The 20275-nt window shown below is 42.6% G+C and overlaps 1 protein-coding gene across 3 annotated transcripts; it reads right to left on the bottom strand.

Moving 5' to 3' along the window:
• Positions 1-384: 384 nt before the first annotated feature.
• On the bottom strand, positions 385-20020 carry FBXO40 (F-box protein 40). 3 transcript variants are annotated; one of them, XM_026494535.4, is made up of 5 exons: positions 19735-20020; positions 19513-19623; positions 8890-8922; positions 6116-8029; positions 385-3665 (listed from the first exon to the last, which is right to left on the bottom strand). In XM_026494535.4, exons 3-5 carry the CDS (start codon positions 8890-8892, stop codon positions 3450-3452), a joined length of 2133 nt encoding a protein of 710 aa, XP_026350320.1. In that variant the 5' UTR covers positions 8893-8922; positions 19513-19623; positions 19735-20020; the 3' UTR covers positions 385-3449. The 3 variants fall into 3 exon arrangements, with proteins under 3 accessions (XP_026350320.1, XP_048071182.1, XP_044238451.1); XM_048215225.2 differs by having other exon boundaries at positions 19513-19653; positions 19735-19923; XM_044382516.3 differs by having other exon boundaries at positions 19342-19623; positions 19735-19845.
• Positions 20021-20275: the final 255 nt, after the last annotated feature.

The following is a 20275-nucleotide window of genomic DNA, read 5'->3' on the forward strand; positions in this document are numbered from 1 at the left end:
ATACATTTGCCTAGTTAGTAGTGGGCTAAAAGTGAATCACCAAGCAAATTATGGGGGTGAGAAAGAATGAGAGGCCCCAGACCATTGGGTCCAGCAAGGTCTGATAGGAGATCCTAGGCAAAATCAAAATAAAAGTCAGGGATATGGGGCAAAGATGAAGAAAACTGTGGGATCAAAGAGGAGCTAGAATTAGTGTCTGAGATCCATAATTGCTCTAGGACTTCATGAAGTTGGTGAGCTCCTCGCGTGACTAGAGCACTGCATCCCTCAGGCCGGTTCCTTGGTTTTTCTTTAAGACACGCGCTCTTTCGCAATGACCTCTTTGCCAGTGAGTCACAAATCTGTCTTTAGACCTAACTTACAAGACTCACCCAGGTAGCCTTCCAGAGTACAAAACAGCTTTTATTTCTGCTTCTAGAGACATTGGGATTTCCAGCATCCAGAGGCAAGTCACCAGAGATATACACAATCTCATTCTTCACTTCAGTTTGACTTGATATCACACATAGATCAGACTTTCACAGTGGTTTTCCTCTTACATCTCCAAGTCCCACATTACTTTTCACTTTTCCCTTCATTATAAGACAGAAACTTCCTTTATGCTTCAGTGCTACAGACTTCACCCCCCACGTCTGGCTGATCTCTACTCTGGGCTGACTTTCTTGGTGGTGATACTCAGTAAGGTATCTGTTCATAGACGCCTCCCTGTCCAGGCTCCTATTCCTATTCCTTTTTACTCCCCTCAGCTGCTTCTTAATCTGAGGCCATGTCTACCTGTCTTGCCTCTGTCAGGTAATTCTGCTGCTCACGCTACTCACCACGGCCTCATCTCACCAATACAGTCATTTTTCTGTCTGATCCACAGTCTCTCTAAAAGGCTTCCTTTTTTCTTCAACTGCCCTCTCACCATAAAATGTGCTTGTTTGTGTAGACCGGTGGACACCTGTAGTCCCCCGGTTTCCTGCAACATATTCAATTAGATATCTTGTAAAATGTGTTTGATGATGTTGATCAATATTGCTCCAAAGGCAGCAACTAGGAAAATAAAGATGCACTGCAAGTGTGCAGCCCACAGAGCTGTACAATGGCTGCCCTCTTGGACCCCGAGCTGCCCAGGTTGTGAAGGAAAACACTCTGCTCTCTTCCTTTCTCTATATTTCTCTTCCGCCCAAGAGCAGCCCCTGACTTTCATCTCCCTTGGTCAATAGCGCCCCTTTCTCTCTTCTAGTAAAAGAAGAAACCCAGAGTGGACTTCAGGAGATTTCTTCCTCCAGGTAGGAGGGAACTAGATTCAAAACACATGGGAACTGATACATGGAGAACTTTTTCTTTTTTCTCACTTCAGTGTTGTTTGCAGTAACTCATCTTCACTGAATAACATCATAGCTCACACTCTAGTTGTATTTTTAGAAAATGGTGCCTTATATACAAATGTGAAATATAAACCAAGCAAAAAGGATTAGGAAACACAGACTTACATTACTAACTAGTAACAAGTAGTGCATGATAATAAGAAGATGAGCGTGTTTCTACTCTGGGACTTGCTCTAATGCCGCCTTGACTCTTCTCACAAGTGTCCTGGACTTCATCTATACCAGCTCTGGACTATATTCAGAGAGAGACCCAGGCAACAATAAGCATCCAGATTGACTAGACTCTTTTTCATTTTGTTATCTGAATTCTTTGTTCTCTGTTTCCCCGTAATACCTGTCCTCCTATTCCCTTCTTTCTCACTTGCTTGAGGACTGCTGAGAAAATGGCACTGATTAAGGTGAGAGGGAAAGAAACACAAGATAAAATAGCTCAATATGCCCTGCTTCTGCTACATCTGGAGAGAGCTGAAAGGATATATATATTTTTGCACATGACTTAAGGACATAAAGCCACACCAAACAATCAACTCCATCTGGTTCCCAACTTAAAATCACATCTGCCTAAAACTTACCTACTAAATAAAGAAGAGCTACATAAAATCATAACCATTGTAGATCATTATGTAAGATTTTGCTGTACTAAAAAGCTTATCCTAAGTTACTGCCACTGGTATGACCTTGTTTAAGGTGGTTCTCAACCCAGAGTGATTTCACCCCCAGAGGGTATTTGGCAATGTCTGGAGACATTTTTGGTTGTTATAGCTGTGGGAGTGCTTCTGGTATCTATTGGATAGAGGCCAAAGATGCTGTTAAATATCCTATAACACACAGGACAGTCCCTTACAACAAAGAATTATTTAGTTCAAAATGTTAGTAGTTCTGAGAAACCCTGCTTTAGGGGATGGCAATTTCTATTACATAGATTACTCTTGGTTTCATGAATATTCACTGTTTGTTACCCAAAACCAATATATCACCCATTTCAGACAGACTGGAGTCATGAACAGTAATAGGTAGGAACAATTACAGGGAACTACTATGTTCAGGTGTGTTCCTTCCCATGGTCCTCCACCGGGTACTCAAGTGGTGTCTGGGACCTGGTGGCTGGTGCCACAGCAACTTCAGTGGGCCGTGTTTGGACTTTGCCAAATGTGTGGTCTCTCTGGGCATGCATTCTTGTATGACGCTGAAGTTGGTGTTAGTGTCTTGCAGTCATCTCAGCTAGCTCGGGCTGGTGACTATGCTATCCCTAATCCAGACTTAGAATATAATTTTAAGAAGAAAAGAACCTTGACTCTTAGGTCATTTTTGACATGTTTAAAAGCAGGCTTGTGGCTTTTGGTCTAATTTTCTCCATTAATGCAATGTCTCATTTGGACTCTTCCTCAGTTTGCAAGGCTGTCCTTCTATATGTTGCAAAGATTCTCCACAACAAACTCTGTGACCTCATTTCTGCCTCTCATTCTTTGGCCTGCAGTGCCCTTGATGCTGCTGTGCTCAGCCAAGGTCTCCATTTTTTTGGGCTGTGCTGTGCTTGGACTTCCTGGACTTACAGGTGGTGGAGTGACTAAAAGAAGACCTGGACTTAACCGTCAAGATAACCCCAGCTCCAGAACTGTCAAACCATGTGCCCTTCACCCTGGGTGCCCTGGGACGCACCTCAGTTCCCTACTCCTGCATTGCTTGCCTCCTCTATTTGAAAATGCTCATCAACGAAATCATTCTGCACCAAAGTACAGGCCTGTGCTGGTTATGGAATTGCACTGCTCTCGTCTCCTAAGACTTGGGCTCATCTTTCAAATGGCCTCAAGTTACCTATTTTCTCCTCAGATTGATTTGTTTTAGAAAAAAAAAAGTGGGGGGAAGGAAATAGGTTATCAGTATGGCCCTTATAGCAAGTGTACAAGCCATGGCTTAGGAGTTCTTGAACCTTGTGCAACTGCTCAGGTTTATGGCAGTGCACGTTCCAATACACTAGATAAGCATGTATGCAGTTTATAGAAGAAAGTCCTCAAAATCACTTTGTCCTACATTCAGTAACCTGGGGTGAATCCAAGAATGATGGCATCTGAACCTTTAGCAGGTGTGTCTTCCTCGTGGTCTGGCTCTAAAGGTGGTGACTAAGCTCTCTCGGGCCTGCTCCTGGAGCTGACACATGCTGGTCAAAAGAATTGGGTCAGTCTTATGCTCTACAACGTTGAAAGGACAGGACTTCAGGTGTTCAGACATGGAGGCAACTTCATTGAACTCCCAGCTCTTGATTTTGGAGAAGAGGCTGCTGAATTGCCAGATCTGTTAGGAAACATGGAAGTTCAAAGGTGAACACTGGGGCAAGACCCTCAGGTTGGCTTTATTTGAAGAGTTTAGGAAAATACCTTCCTGTTCTTCATGTTCTTAGCTTCCAGAGAGCATTTAGTGGCTGCTGTAGACATTTGTTAGCTCCTTCGTCAGCATCCAATTCCTAGTTCACCCTTCCAATTGATAATCTTCCCAGCCAGCCATGTAATTTTGTGGAAATGCCTACAGCAATCTGTATATTGACACATACCCACCCCCTCCCACCAGGAACAGTGATCAGTTCTAGAAAGACACATGGTTCAAATTAGGACAATTTGTCTCAATCGGACTCTACCCCAGGACTTTTGCTTGAGATATCAAGAAGCAGATTCTCTTTTTCCCTCTGTACTTGAACTGGGAAACTTCAGTCTTAGGAGCTGCTGGCAGCCCCCAGTGTCCACCAAGGGAGAACCATGTCTTAGAATGGAGCCACTAGAGAAGAAGTAGAGGTAAGAAATAGAAAATAAAAAGATCAAACTTTACCTGAGCCATTGCCTTTGGGTGAAAGTTCCCTTTATTACTTATGCCATTTTAAGTTGGTTTTCTGTTGCTTAAAACTAAAAGTATCCTAACTAAGAAGAGTCACACTAGAACAGAAACTTCAGGAGAAATCTCAGTGTCTGGTACAAAAACACCTTTTGGCCTTTCCACCTAGGATGTGGTGGCAAAGTCACTAGTTTTTAAATCTGGCTACGAGGGCAGGCATAACCTGATACCCTTTCAACCTGACACTTCACCCTCTGTTTCTTATCATTGTTCCTATGTAAGAAAATTGTTTCTGGGGATCTTAGAACTATTTCCATTTTTACTTTAAAAAGGCCATTTTAATATAAGCATCCTTTAGCTCCAACTAAATTCTCTTTTTTTCCTTTCTAAAAGGAAATTAGTTTTTCTCAAGATATTCAGGAATGGTTAGAAATCACTGAATTGGGAACAAACATGAGCCAAAAAATAATGGAATTTCTAATATGTAAATTGAATTTCTAATATGTAAATTATTTGCATCTGATTTTATAGAGGAAGATATTAGACAGTCCTAGGTCATACAAGGCAAGATCTCAGTCTTATTCATGTTTATCCCTAACATGTAAATGGGTGGTAGTCAGTGTTTATTTAACACATGGATGCAGGCCTGGATACATGAAGGAGAGTCTCATAATTGGTTTTTGAAGAAAACTGCTCAGGGAATAAATAATGGAAAACATATAAGATGTTTTAGACATAATCAGTGAAAATAGGTGTGAACAACTAACTCTCCAGTGCCAGTCTGCACACACCCACATTTTGGGAAGAAATTCAACAGTGAGATTATGGAATTATTGACCTTAATGGGTATCATTAATTTGTGGTTCATATTACCAACATATTTACCATGAGAAATGATGCTAAGGGCATCTCATATATGATGAATTAGGAGTTTCACTTTTGTATGGTATAAGGTAATAGAAATTATGATGCAGTTCAGCAAGATTAGGAAAAAGGAAAAAGATTTTTCCAAAGAGAAAGATTCTTTGATTTATACAGCAGAGTTTTTTGAGAAAGTAAACAGATATTTGAACCAGGAGAGATCAGTGAACCAAATTATTTTAGAATTTCAAAATGTCTTTAACAAAGGCAAAAACTGTTTTGCTATTTTTTAAATTAGTTGATATGGGACCAAGGAGAATTTGTTGACATACTGTATCAGACTCCAGGCAGCAAACAGATGGCACACTTAAATTGGGTAATTTGAAGAGAATTAAAAAAAATAACAATATGCAAATGTGTGGGCAGGTTGTAGGAAAGCCACAAGATATAATGCAGTATGGGGGCTAGTAACAATCTAGAGTGTTAATACCCTGGGCCTGAAAGGGAAGAAGAAAGGTCACTGGAACCAAGAATGAGTAATTGTGTGGAGTCACCTGATACAGTCACCTTCAGTGGAGGGACATGGCCAGTGCTAAGTATCAAGGGTGGGAGAATGCATGCAGAGAGGAAGCCAGAAGAATAGATTTATCAACTCATTCTTCCTCCCTCCCATTTCCCGCTGACACACTCCCATTAGATTAACCCAGCTGGAAGCTGGTGGGCAAGGTTGCTAATTGAGGCGGTCTGTAAAGATCAGCCTCCTGGGGGACTGATCACAGTGGATAGGGTTGGAGAATGAATCATGTGAACAAACGGAAGATATCCAGGACACATACACAGAGATAAACAGGTACTACCATCTGTATTGTCATTTATATGTCTATCGGTCTGTCTTCCCTACTAGACTGAACTCCTTGAGTTCAGGGATTATGTCTTCTTCCCAGGAACCTAGTACAATGCCAGTGCCTAGTACAGTGCTTGGCACATAGAAAGCTCTTACTAAATAATTGTTGAATGAATGAATGAATGAATGAATGAATGAATGAAGGTTTACTTGCCTCTCTGTGGACTCTCCAGGAGGTGCCTCCGTGAGAATACCTCTTCTTCTTCCACTGCAGGAGGACCATCCCTCTCTCTTGTAACAAAGTAGCACAGATATTTCTCATCAACACAGACACCTGGGAAAGCTGGGACAGGCTGATGCTGTCCAAGAACCCAGCAATGTATTGCAAAACCTCCAGGGGCAGGCTGGTTAGACAATTCTGGCTTTTCCCTCCATGGCCTGAGAGATGGTTGTTCTTCTTTCTCTCACTCAGCTCTGAAGCAACCTCTGGCTTAATGGCAAAGGTCTTGAGCTCCTGACTATAGATCACTTTTGCCTTTTGCCCTGGGGGACGGAAATGGTTTTGAATAAATGTACATCCCAAGTAGGCAAGAGGGCATCGATGCTGAAACCAGCCATTGAGACATGACTGAATGTCTGTGTGGACATTCTTGAAATGTAGGGGGAATTCATCCCTCCTGAAGAATTTGTTGCAAGTGAAAGTGAAGGCAGAGCTGCTCTTGTTGTGTCTCCTGGTCACACACTCACTGTGGAGTTCCACATGGAGCCCCCCTGGGTTGGCAGTGGTTAGGAGGTCAGCCAGCACTGTCCCAGAGGAGAACTGTTCTGGCTCAAAATTGTATGTCTGCGTAGCAAAATCCATGAACAGCCCATCAATGCTCCTGGATTCAGAGATGACATGACCTTTAAGCTCTCTTTCTAAAGCACACAAGAGGGTTGTCTTGATGAGATCTGATTTGGGTAGGTCTTCCACCATGATCCCTAAATCCGAAGTGTCTACTGCCTTGTGTTCACTTGGTTTACAACTCAACATGGCATCTCCAACACGAGCCCGCTTCCCACAGTAGCTCACAGGAACTTTGAAGGTGTAAACAGTCTTCACTTCCTGAGCCTCAAGGTTGCCATAAACAAAGTCCCGCTCCTTAGGTGTACAAGCAGGCATCTGACCAAAGTGGATAAGCATCCTCCCATTGTGCACCAGATACATATTATAGTCTTTTGCATCCACAGCTTTTTTCAATCTTTCTAGAACACCATCCTGCCAAGGGGCAAGCCCTGTTGTTTCCAGGGCTTCATGAAAATCCTGCTGCTTCTGGTTTTCCTGTGGTTCTTTCTCTTTGAGAGCCTCCTCTCCTACCATGTTATTGTCGCTAGAAATCTGTTCTTTCCCTGGGCTGTTCCCACTTGTGCTCTCACAGCCTACTGATGAGCTTGTTAAAGCAGAGGCTGCATGCTCTTTGCTGAATATGTTCTCCCACTTGTCAAACTTGGCCAGGTCCATCCCTTCTTTGGTTTTGGCTAACACCTCTCGTTCTTCTTGACTCAGTTCTGCCATCTCTCCATTAGTTGCTGATAGAGATCCACGTGGTACCAAACTGGCATCTGCTCCACCCACTGCTCCTTCCATTTCCTCCCAGCTGGCTTCACCATTCATAGTAGGTTCCTCCTCAGTGGGCTCTCTAGTTTCTGGGAAAAGTTCTACCATTTTCAGAGATCTGAAAAGGACCTTCTGGTCCTGGAGGGCCAGGGCTGTGTCCAAACACTCCTCACTGGGGGTCTCTTTCATGATGTTCTCATGAAGGGTTGTTTCGGAGTCCACATTTGGCCAGCGATTCCACTCCATGGAGCAGCAGACCACGCTGGCGGGGCATACTTGCAAGTGCTTGGCCAGCTTGTAGCGGGACATGGAAAGGGGGCAGCCGTATTCGGAGTTGAGGCAGGGAACCTCCTCTAGAGGGCAGAGGAGCTCATGCTCTGCCTCTTTGCACATGTGGAAGGTGGCACCACAGGACAGATGGCAGTTTATCACCAGACAGGAGACATCAGGCTCCACAGGAATGCGGCAGTGACGGTTGAAGCATTTCTCACAATGCCTGTGCTGCCCAGGTAGAGGCCTGCGTGCCCTGCCCTAGAGACACCAACAGCAAGGAGAAAGAGAAGACATATGGAGGAGAAGTTCTGTGCATGTCTGCGACTGCGTTTTAGACGACTTATTTCCTGTTTATACATGCTTGCTATAGGAACCTTGGATAATCTAGAAAATCATAGAGAAGAAAGCAAAAATCACTCATACTCCCACAACCCAGAAATAACTACCAACACTCTTTTCTTTATTTTCCAATAGTTTATTCTATGTATATAGTAGATGTGTTTAGAATAGAAAAAGAAAAAAGCTGAATGTAATGGACTACACTGTTGATAATTGTTCTGAGTTGTGGGTTATGGGTGATTTATATGACCCTGTTAATACTATGAATACAGTTCTGCATCCTGCTTTGTAACTATTGTAACATGAGACCACACTGTTTTATTGATTCTTTGCAAGCTGTCTTCTTAATGGTTGTGTAATATTCCAGAGGAGTGTGCTGTCATTCATTTAACCAGCTATCTACCCAGTGCTGGGAAGACAGGGGCCACGTGTACTTTTGTTCACTTCTGCATCTCCAGCACCTGGACCATCATAGGTACTCAATATGCTGAACGAAGGAACTGTCAGCCATTTAATATATTGCTGTATGTTTGGGTTTTTCATTTTTAAAGTTTTGCTAAAGATCTTTGCTCACAAATCTTTCTCAGCTCTCTGCTCTTCCCCTACTCCATGTCAATTTCTTCTAGGTTCTGCTCCAGCATCTCTGGTTTGGCCTAAAGTCAATAAATATCATCAAACCATAAGGGCAAATCTGCCAACTGTTTGGGCTACAGGTTAAATGAAGCTAGCCAGATTTGGACCCCTGAAAGATGAAGATCCAATCAGCACCTGGTACTTACCATAGCTTCCTAATTTCTTCTTGCTTTGTAAATCTAGGGGGAAATATGAAAATATGAATATGAATGATTAGTAAGAAAAGTATTTTGGTTATGTATATGAACAGAAGTCAAAGAGACTTTGCATACTCTTATTTAAATCCTTTCACCACCCTGGAGGTAAATGTCTTTGCCCCATTTTATAGTCTAGGAAATGGAAGCTGGAGAAGTTAAATGACTTGTCCAAGGTGATAGAGCTGCTAAACGACAGAATCATGAGCCACGCTAGCCCACACTTCTCACTGACCCACACTGCCCTCTGATGGGCATCTCACCAGACATGGGACGTGTACCTTCTGCTTCCTGTAACTTTTCTCCATTGTCTACCAACAATTATCCTGACATTCCACCCATCCATGAATCCCATCACTGCCGCATGCTTTTCTGACCCAAGTTAACCTTCTAGCTTTCTCTCCCACTACAGCTTCGTGCCTACAACCTGATATCTAGGTTGGTCTGGGGCATTGTACAAGTGTCTGTGATATGTCTACTATCTGTCCTTCACCATGGTGAATTCTGCTGTGCCATGGCTAGAGCAGGGGTCAGACCTCAAGGGCCCAGAAACGGGCCAAGTGGGGACTCCAGCAAGCAGAAGAGAAGATGCTCTGCCTTCAGGAAAATCTAGCTCCTTGGCTCTGGTCAATTGGTCCCATGTGGGAATATGTTGCCAGACCATCTGATTTTTCCAGAGAAACTGGGGATGCAGATTTTTGTGAGTGGTGGTATAATGTAGTGGTTAGGAGGCAGACTATGCAAGATTTAACCCAGCACTATGAGTCAGTAGTTGTGAAACTGAAAAAGTTGCTTACTGTCCTTGTTCATCATTTTCCTCATCTGTAAAGGGAGAATAATAGTACCTATCTCATAGTGCTGTTGTGGGGAGCAAATGATTTCAATACCTGAAACTCTTAGAATGGTATTTATCTCATAGACATAATCTAAGCATGTTTGCTATTATAAAATAAGTGTTTTATATTTAATTATACTGCAAAATTTTTGTTACATAATGTATCAAGGTAAAAATCCTTGGAATTTTGAAGTTGGCAACTAATTTAATTTTTCTAAGAAAAAAACCCTCTATTTGGGCCAAGGAAAAACATGTATGCGAGTTACACAGGATCTGCAGCTTGCCAATTTGCAGCACCTGGTCTAGAGAACTTGTAGCATAATGTCAGCACTGTGTTAGTCTGGGGTGGAGTGGGGTGGGGTGGGTGGGGTGCAGTTAGCACTCAAAAGTCAGAAAACGCAGTATTTTGAAATTTTATTTTACTTTAGGATTTATCAGTTCATTATGGGTGAATTTTCCTTCAACTTTTAAAAATTTCAAATTTACAGGAAAGGTGAAAGAACATATACAATGAACACCCATGTACTCGACCTATATCCAAAAGTTAACATTTTGCCACTTTTGCTTTCTCTCTCTCCCTCTCTCCACACACACGCGCGCGTACACACACACACACACACAATTTTTGCCAAACCACTAGAAAATAAATTGCTGTTATTATGACACCTCATCCCTAAGTACCTCAGCCTGTATTTTCTAAGACTAAAGACATTCTCCTTTGTAACTGCAATAACATAACACCTAAGAAAACTAAAAAATATTTTCTAATAGTATATAATATGCTGTCTGTGTTCAAATTTATCCAATTGTCCCAAAAATAATGTCTTCAACTTTTTTTTTTGTTAATTTTTAACTTTTGAGCCAGGATCCCTTTAAGGTCAATTTATTACATTTGGCTGGAAAATCTTTTTAAACTCTCTCAATTTGGAAAAGTCTCCCCAACATTTTTGTTTTTTTTCCAGAAGAGACAGCCTTAAGTCTCAAGGAAATTATATTCTGATTTGTTCATGTGTTCATTTGTTCATCCATTCCTTGAACAAATCTTTGTTGATTACCTGCACTGTGCCAGTAAGGGAGCCTAAGCACCACCTGGACTGCTTATTTAAGTAGTTCTTAAACACTTTTGCTCAGTAGAATCAGCTGTGATGCTAGTTAAATCTATAAATCTGCACTATAAAAATGGCAGCCACAGCCACATGTAACTATTTAAATTTAATCAAAATGGAATAAAATTAATAATTCAGTTCTTCAGTCATACTAGCTACATTTCAAGTTTCAGTTTCCACATATGGTTAGTAGCTATTCTATTGAACAACACAGCATAGAACATTTCCATCTGCATAGAAAGTTCTATCGGACAGCACTGCTATGCTGGCTGTGCCTCTGACTCAAGTGAGGGGTGTGTCTGGAATTCCCATCCTTAACACATTACCCATCTGATTCTTATGCACTGGGACTACTGAGTGTGAAAGACTGGTCACGGCAGAGAGCTCTATATCCCTAAGAGCCTGAATCAGGAGGCAAGTGTGAAATTGCAAGTGAGAACATCAAGCAGATTCAGGGCCCAGGAGAAGATAAATGAAGGTGTTAAAGCCAGAGAGGGAATTGAGCAGAGGGAAGGGCTGCGAGGGCAGGACTGAGATGGAGCAGAATAGGACTGGGCAAGAGGACATCTTTTGGATGCAAGAGGTCAGCTACTGGACCTTCTAACATACAACTGAACATTCAGTTAGGCTCCTGCTGTGTTCCAGTTTGATCACCCCCTGGGGGGGGGGGGTCCACTGTGGACTTACTGTGGAAATTTGTACATATGAGGCGAACACACCTGGCATTATTTGCGGCTCAATAAGGGACCATTTAGCACTGTGACTGGGGTGTTAACCAGCAGTGGAGGGATGGCATGGGAGGACCTAGAGCAAGAAACTGCTTTGTGGAGAGTGTGATGAAGCTGCAGGGGTAGAACTGAGCGTAGCGGAGCTAGGCAAGATGAGGCCAAGTGCGTTGCAAGGGAATCACAGCGTTTTTGTTTCTGGCTGGAGATGGGGAAAAAAGAGGAGTCAAATTTGATGCCAAGATTTTGAACCAGGAAGACAGAATATTGGGTGTAATTCTGAGAAAAATAGAAGTCTGAAGACAGAGTTGTTTGGAGGGGGGAGACAAGTCCCACAAGTTTAATACAAGTTGCTTAAGGTGATAACAGATCATGGGGATGGTAAGATGAGGGTAGAATGGAGAGATGCAGATTTGAGAATTACTTAAAAGTGGGAAAGGAAGCCATAACTGGGGAAAGAAGAACATGGAATAGGCATCTGAGCTAGGACGCACATAGCTGAGTATGACCACTTTCGAGACAGTAGGGAGAAGGAAAGCCAGAGGAGAGACCAGAGAGCGAAGAGTCAGAACCATGTGGCCTGATGTAAAGGAAAGGGTGAGCAATAGCCTTGACTGCTGCCTCAAGATTAAGAACAATGCTAACATTGCCACTGCTCATGGCAGGTCCCCAAAGAGCTCTTGCCAGAGCAAATGTGGCATTTCAGTTGTGCAATGGGACCCTTGCCATCCAAAATGTGGTATTTGCTTAGCGGGGAGAGGGAAGCCATTAAACACACATTCCAACATTAGCAGGACCTGTGCCCTGGCTGGCAGATTGTGCTCATCTGCTTCCTATTCATAAAAGACACTCATGAATAAAGTTGGAGTCTGGATGATTCAGAGTCCCCTACTGGTTTTTAGGTGGGAAAGAAGAGGCAGATTGCGAATGGAATACAGCTACGTGAAAGAAGCTACCAGCTACCAGCAGTAGGAATGCCCAACTTCATATTTGCCAACATGGTTCTGTCACAAAGTTGAGACTAGTTTCTGGGAAGAGAAAAGCAGGTCTAGCTGGTTCTGTGGGCTCTCTATGTGTGGCAAGAACTCTGCCCCAGCTGCAGGAGAGACAGCGGTGACGAACTCTAAGCCCAATAATTTCTTATCCTTCAGCATTATAAAGAATGGTTCTTAGGAACAGTGCTATTGAAACTGGAAACTTTTGTGGTGGAGCCCTGCTGCTCTCCGTGTCTTTGAAGTTATTTGAAAATATCCCTTTAAGAGAAAAGAAAAACAATGCGCACAGGCAACAAAGATGCTGTTTCTTTTGTTTGTTTTGTTTTTAATGATGCTATTTAAAGATCTTCTGCCCCTCTGGAGCTACACCAGATAAGTGACTTTGAGAGAGGACGTGTGCTGAGCAGAAAGACATAATAAGTGGAGACCACTCCTTGGAGAAATTTGACAGTGGAGGGGAGGAGAAAGATAAATATAGCCTAAGGGCACAAAAATCCTATCTGAACCTTTTGTTGTATTCTAAAGGAAATTGTTCCACTGAGATAAAGGACAATCCAAAATTCTTGATTGTCTATTTCTGGGTAAACAGTGTGACCATTGTCCTGGTTTGCCTGGGACTCTCTTGGTTTTAGTTTTGAAATTTCCAGATTCCAGGAAACCTCTTAGTCCCACACAAACTTGGATATTTGATTGATCATCTTAGGTTGTAGCCAGTTGGTCTTGCCCCAAGATGATCAAATTATGTATATCATTGATTATCTTGTTCTAATCTCCGTTTCAGTGCAGTGACTGGATCCTCATTCTCCACGGTGTTTGTCTGACTTTCCTACTTTGAGTGATTTTTCTACATTTTGGATGTCAGGGAGAAAAAGTAGTAAGATTTTAGTGCCTATCATGTTCTTTACATAACATCTCATTTAATCCTCACAATGGCCACTGAGACATGGATATTACCCTTTCCACTCACAGTGGAACACAAAGATGAGTAAGTTTATCGGGTTTAAAACTCTCCTCTTTGGCATATCATACTGTGTCCCTCAGAGACCCACAGAGACATGTGGTCTATCCCTGTGATTTGGGAAGAAAGCAAGCCCATGACTAGAGCCCATCGGGGAAAGCCTCTCTCCCTCCAGTTGGCACAGAAAGGAAGATACACCTATTATCTTTCCTGATTGTAGAGGAGCTGGATGGTCTTTATTCATAGGAAGTTCATAGGAAGAACTTTCACCCCCATGGTGATTGGTTTTTGTCCTCCTCTGGGCCACATTCCACACTGTGCCTCATCTGATTAGAGGAAATACGAAAAGTACCCAGGTCCCATAGCTTTGCACTGGAGGTAGTACATATATGAAAGTAAAGTTTTAAGGGTTAAAAGCTCTAATATAATACGGGTTTTGAGATTTAAACTAAAAAACCTACTAAATTAAAGCACGTACATTATTGAAACTCTTCACTGTGGAAAAGGTTGACAAAATTCTGTGCTTGAAACAAAATATTTTTATCCAGGTACCGTTTTCTCCTTTAGTTTCTATGCTCCTACATTCACGTTTAAATTCTTACTTCCTGTCTGAAAAGGCAATACTTTCCCTCCATTTTCTCCTTTAGTTTCTATGCTCCTACATTCACGTTTAAATTCTTACTTCCTGTCTGAAAAGGCAATACTTTCCCTCCTCTTAAAAATGAACTTCAATAAAGTCTGTGGTCAAAACACTCTCTGAAACACTCTCCCCAAAATATATTTTAGAGTCAAAACAATATAATTTAGATAGCAGTCAAAACAATATAATTTAGACCTAAATAGTTTTAAAAATCTACACAGAACTAGATTTTACTGGTTGTACTGGATGCAGTTTAAGTGGAATATGAGTAGATGGAAGGACCAGGTACGTGAGTTTAAGGGATGGATATTTCTTTACAGGAATAGGGGATAATTTAGAACCTGGCAAGGGGGAAACATTTGATGCAGGTTGTGGTGCTGTGTGGATCACTCAGAAAGTAGTAAGTTAATAAGAAAAGGCGAGTCAGCTAGAACAATGACCCTTAAAGTGTGGTACCCAGACCTACAGTGTCAGCATTACCTAGGAACTGGTTAGAAATATAAATTATTGGGCCCTACCAAATCAGACCTACTGAATCAGAACAACTACCTCCAACCAATGCTGTTGTAAACTCAAGTTTAAGAACCACTGAGCTAGAAGCTGGTTGATTTTGTGCTCCCAGTCACAAAGGAACTAGCACAAGGCCCTACACAGGAATAAGTTAAGCAGGAAGGCCTTGGGGAAAGACCTGAAAGGGCATTGGGCACTTCTGTCCATTTCTTTCCATCTCCACCATCACTGCCTGGGTCCAAGCACCAGTCTGGTGCAAAAGACCATAATCAGTCTCATCCCTCCCATCTGCTGCTCTGTAATCTATACTCACCAGCAGAAAGAGTGATTCAACAACTTTTTAAAAAATTTTAGTTAACATACAGTGCAATATTGGTTTCTGGAGTAGAATTCAGTGATTCATCGCTTACATACAACACCCAACGCTCATCACAACAAGTGCCCCCCTTAATACCCACCACCCATCCATCTAGCCCATCCCTCACCCACCTCCCTCCATCAACTCTCAGTTTGTTCTCTATCATTAAGAGTCTCTTATGGCTTGTTTCCCTCTCTTCTTTTTTTTCCCTTTAGAACCCAAATGTCCATCAACTGATGATTAGATAAAGAAGATGTGAGATAGATATATATATATGTGTGTGTGTGTCTATATATAGACACACAATGGAATATTACTCAGCCATCAAAAAATGAAATCCTGCCATTTGCAATAATGTGGATGGAGCTAGAACGTATTATGCTAAGCAAAATAAGTCAGTCTGAGAAGGACAAATACCATATGATCCCACTCATACGGGAATTTAAGAAAGATTTCAACAACTTTTAACACTAGGCCACTATTCCCACTATTCCAATGAATTCCCATCACAAGGAATGAACTTTGACACCCTTATCTTGGCCCATAAGGCCCTGCTTGAGTGTCCCCTTATGTGTGGGCCACTGCTGGCCTCCTTTACCTCACCTTTCCCTTGAGCACTTAGCTCTAGCATTGTCACTCACTCCTGTGTGGGCGTTTGTGCGTGTTCTTTCTGCCAAAATTCTCCCCTTGCTTTATTTGTGTTATGGGCTCCTTGCTCTTTAGATTGCAGTTTATATGTTACCTCCACAAGAGGCCTTATCTGACACCCCCAATATAAAATAAATTAATGAACACTCTCACGTGTTAGCTAAGTAATTTTTGACAAGTTAATCTCCCTAAAGCTAATTTATCCATCCATAAAGTGCAGTTCATAATAGCCCATAGGATTATGACAAATGAGATAAAGTAGGGAAAGGGTCACTCAGTTGTTCGTCCTTCCCCTATGAGGAAGGTCATTCTCATGGTCACCTCCATGTCCAGGTCTTTTTGTCTTCACATTGCATCACTCGTGCAGCTCTTGGCTGGCCTTGCTGTGTTCAGTTCTCCCTCACTCCAAAGTATCTTATATTCCACTGCCAGCTTAATAATCTTCAAACCCCATTTAAGAAAAAAGTCTTACCTTACTTCTTTAAGAACGTGAGTCCCCCTGAAACTGCCCCACACACACCACCTTGTATTCACCACATGCATTCCTTCAGCTCTTAGGAATTCAAGCAGTACTGCTCCAGGCTGGAGGACCTTTCAGATGCCACAAAAGCAGATTGAGGCATCTTTGTTTCCTAGGGGCAGATTTGTCATTTTTATTGTTTACCTACATATATTATTCTGTTCATTAAGGAAAAAAAGGTGTCAGTTGAAATTGGCTTCTCTCTTGCGATGGGCTGCAGAGTCAGTTCCCCCTAAGGAGGAAGTTGCTGGGATAGTGTGCTCAGGGATGAAAGCCATCAATGGGGCAGAAATTATCTGGCCAGGTGAGTGTGTTTAGGTGGGAAAAGAGCTCTGACTGGAATATCAAGGGAGGACAGAAATGCTCCCCAAGGAATGTACAAAATAGTTTCTGAGAGACTGAGAGAGTACAGCTAATGTGCGCCTAGCACTCCATGTTTATTCAATAGGACTGAAATGAATGAAATTGAATAGAACCCTAAAGAAAGTTTGAAAGAGCTCTGAGAGCAATTTAAAACAAATTTAGGAGGAAAGTGTAATGATGTCAAATGTATGCTAATTTGGGGCTTTTGTTTTTTTCTTTTTAGAGAGATAGAGTACACAAGCATGCAAATGTGGGAGGGAGAGAGAGAATCCCAATCAGGCTCCACGCTCAGCACAAGCCTGACCCTGACATGGGGCTCAATCCCAGGACCCTGAGATCATGACCTGAGTAGAAATCAAGAGTCCGAAGCTTAACCTACTGAGCCACCCAGGTGCCCCCGCCCCGGGGCTTTTTTTTTTTTTTTTTTTTTTGAAGAAAGAGAAATGTTTTTAATGTTATTAGGTGAATGTAGCTTTAACTGAATGGAAAAGACTTCTTTGGGCTTGAGTTGTAGTAGACATTCAGCTGCCAGAATCGTTTTCAAGAGGTTGTAGTACTTGTTCTAAATCCTTACAGTCATAAACCAGAAATCTGGATCACGCATGACCACAAATCCTTGCTCTGGAGCTCCTGAATCTTCAACGTGTATAGGAATCACCTGGGCAATCTTTTTAAAATGCAGATTCAGATCTGGTAGGACTGGGGTGGGGCCCAAGAGTCTTCCCGTATATAGCAACGCTCCAGGCAATGTTGATGGTCCAAGGACCTCCCTTTGAAAGGAAAGTGTCTAGTTTAAACTCTTCATTTCCTGGGAGAGAAACTGAGGCCCAGAGAAGTGAAGTGTCTTGTCCTTGCTTCTCACCTTGATGTAAGAGTGAGAATTCTTTGGAAACCACACGCCACACAGAGCTACCTGTGCGGCGGTGATGGCCAAGGGCATGTGGGCAGCTTAGATGGTGCCAAGGGCAAAAAAGGACAGAGCCCGGAAGAATGAGGAAGAGGTGGGGCCTGAGTGTCACCGGCCAACAAGGTCATGAGAAGGCATACAGCAGGTATATTTAAATCACTGACACAAGCAAAAGAGAATGGGATTAACAGATAATAGCTTTAACATTCTTTACTGTAATTTTAAAATTAGTTGGCCAAAGGGTTGATGTCAGAGAGATATTTTTAGGCAAGGGGCCCTTTCAGCACCCCTCACATGATGTCAGCAACTAACTATTTTGCCTCCTCATGTGGCTGGCCCTGGTGATAATTATTTATTCCTGAGCTTCAACTTCAGTGGAAGTGACAAGGTCAAAAGTTAAAGATCGGAGATATTCTTAAACTCTTAATCTGTTACCCAGCCAATCAGTTACTTTAATTATATACTGTTAAATTGTTCCCCTGCCAGGGATATTTAATTCTAAGGAAAGAAAACGTATAAAGTAAAATACTAAAGTAATCCCTTTGCCTCGAGATTTTACCACAACCAATTGGCTGATGATAATTCCCACATCTGGGTCCATAATCCTGGGCTTCTGGGCTATGATTCCAGCATTTTCATTATACCCTAGTTAATTCTCCTATCTTGTGCTTCTGTCATTAGTATCAGTATTTTAAATTACTGTTTTGTATTGACCAAGAAAGTGCTAATTAGCTAGATTATCAGGGGTAGCTGTGAGTCAGCCTGTCTGCATGGCTATCCTAAATCAATGTGCCCCAGTCTCACTAGGACAGCATCTCAGCATATACCTTGAAGACCTTGGTGTCATGGAAACCCTGACAAAATTAAATGAAATTAGGAAATTACACACAACGCATTGTGCCTAGCAAACCAGCAGTATGTGTAACCTAGACATCAACAGCACAGTTAAGAGATACGTCTGGAGGTTACAGAGGCAGGCAGGAAGGAATCCAGGAGTTAGGGTATCCGGGTAGGTCTCCTTTTACTTGGCATTGGTGGCTTTAGCCCGTAGACTGCAAAGTTCAGAGTGTACAGAATCCCTTTTGCTGCATAGGCCACTTCCTAGGATGTCCTTAGCTGAACTATGAACATTTAAGCGAGGCCCAGAGGGAAATAAAAAAATAAACACTGCCCCGTTATCGCAGACAATTTATTTGCTCATGAAACACTATGCGGTTATTTCAAAAACTAGAAATAATCTACATTTTAAAGCTTTCGATACCGCAAGTATCATTAATCATTTCCCTTTTGTCCTTCTGGATGTGCAAGCTTCAAGTTTGTAATAATTTTTGGTTTGCATGCAAAAGCCTATATAAGTCTTTCAACTTGTAAAATATTTTCACTCCTATTCCTTGGGTGCATTTTGGATTCAAGAGATTTGAGGAGGAGAAGTGCAGTTAGGGAATACTGTTAGAGAAAAACAAGTCTTAGGCTCTGTAGCCAGAGTTTAAGCAGTACATGCAGTGAATACAGCTGTGCTCCTTTAATCCAGTAGCGTGACACAGGGGATGGAATTTAAGGTACATAAAATGGTATGTATGCAAGAATGCCTTGCAGTTAACACAGCAAATGTTGATTGGTGAAAAGATCACAGCATCTGGACTTAAAAACTAGAGATCCTGGGTTCTAGCCCTTCCACCTATTTCCTCACCCCTTCCACCCTTCCCTAAGCCCCCATCACTACTGTGTAACTTTAGAGATCTCACACAGCCCCTTGGTTGGCCGTCAAAGAATGTAAACTGCCCGAAAACAGGTAATTTCCTCCTGCTCCAAGATTTTAGATTTAAAACAAGAGTTTACCTGTGGCTGGGTCTCCTTCTCAGAGCCCACCGCCTTCTCCACCACAGGTAACTAATTTGCTTAACAATCTTCTCGCTCAGAGCAAAAAGGCGTGCGCAGCTCAGCCTCTCTCTCCCCATCCACCACTCCAAACGTCTCCTTGGTTTGCCTGCTCACGTTTGAAAAGCTTACCTTAATGGCACGGGCTGAGTCAGCATCTGCGGCACCTGTGTCCCTTGACTGTGAGCAAGCCGATCGCAGGAAGTGGCTGGGGGAGCGTCAGCTGCAGCAGAGGACGGAGTTCTGTTGAGGAGGCAGGGGAAGCAGAGAAAACTTCAACAGAAATAGTTCAAGTGTTTCGAAGTTAAAAATAAAACTATATCACAAGGGGCAATGTGACCAGGCTCAGCTTACGATTTTTTCTTTCCCCCGTATTTATCAGCACTTGGTCTCCCCTGCAGGAGCCTTAAGCAGGGGAAGCAGGAAGGGAAGTGAGCTTTTATATCGAGAGGCTTTCTTTCCTTTGAGGAAGGGGGAAAATCCGTTTAAGAAGGATCAATTTTCAAGGCCAGAGTGGCCTCTCAGACTCCTGTGCGTGCAGTCAGCAGATCCAGCTGTGCTCACTGGGGCTGGTGGAGCGTTCGGGCCGCGCTGCGGCTCTAATTATAACCATGCTTTTCACCTAAACCCATCACTGGCTGAAGCAGCGACTTGTGCAAGCGACATGCGGTCCTGTTTCTGTTTCTCCTATTTCTTGTCATGACAAGTAAGTGGCTGTCCTCTCCTGGCCCTCTTCTCTCCCCCCGTGGCTGGGAAAGGGAGGGTTTGTACATCAGACATCAGGCACAGAGTGAAGTCCGCTGTGAGAGAATTAGAGGTGGTAGGACGCTTAGCTTTCACTACGTCCAGCTTCCTTTTTTACAGATGAGGAGTCACAGGTTTAGAGAAGTAAATT

This window comes from Ursus arctos, unplaced genomic scaffold (assembly GCF_023065955.2).
Source record: "Ursus arctos isolate Adak ecotype North America unplaced genomic scaffold, UrsArc2.0 scaffold_4, whole genome shotgun sequence".
Lineage (NCBI taxonomy): Eukaryota > Metazoa > Chordata > Mammalia > Carnivora > Ursidae > Ursus > Ursus arctos.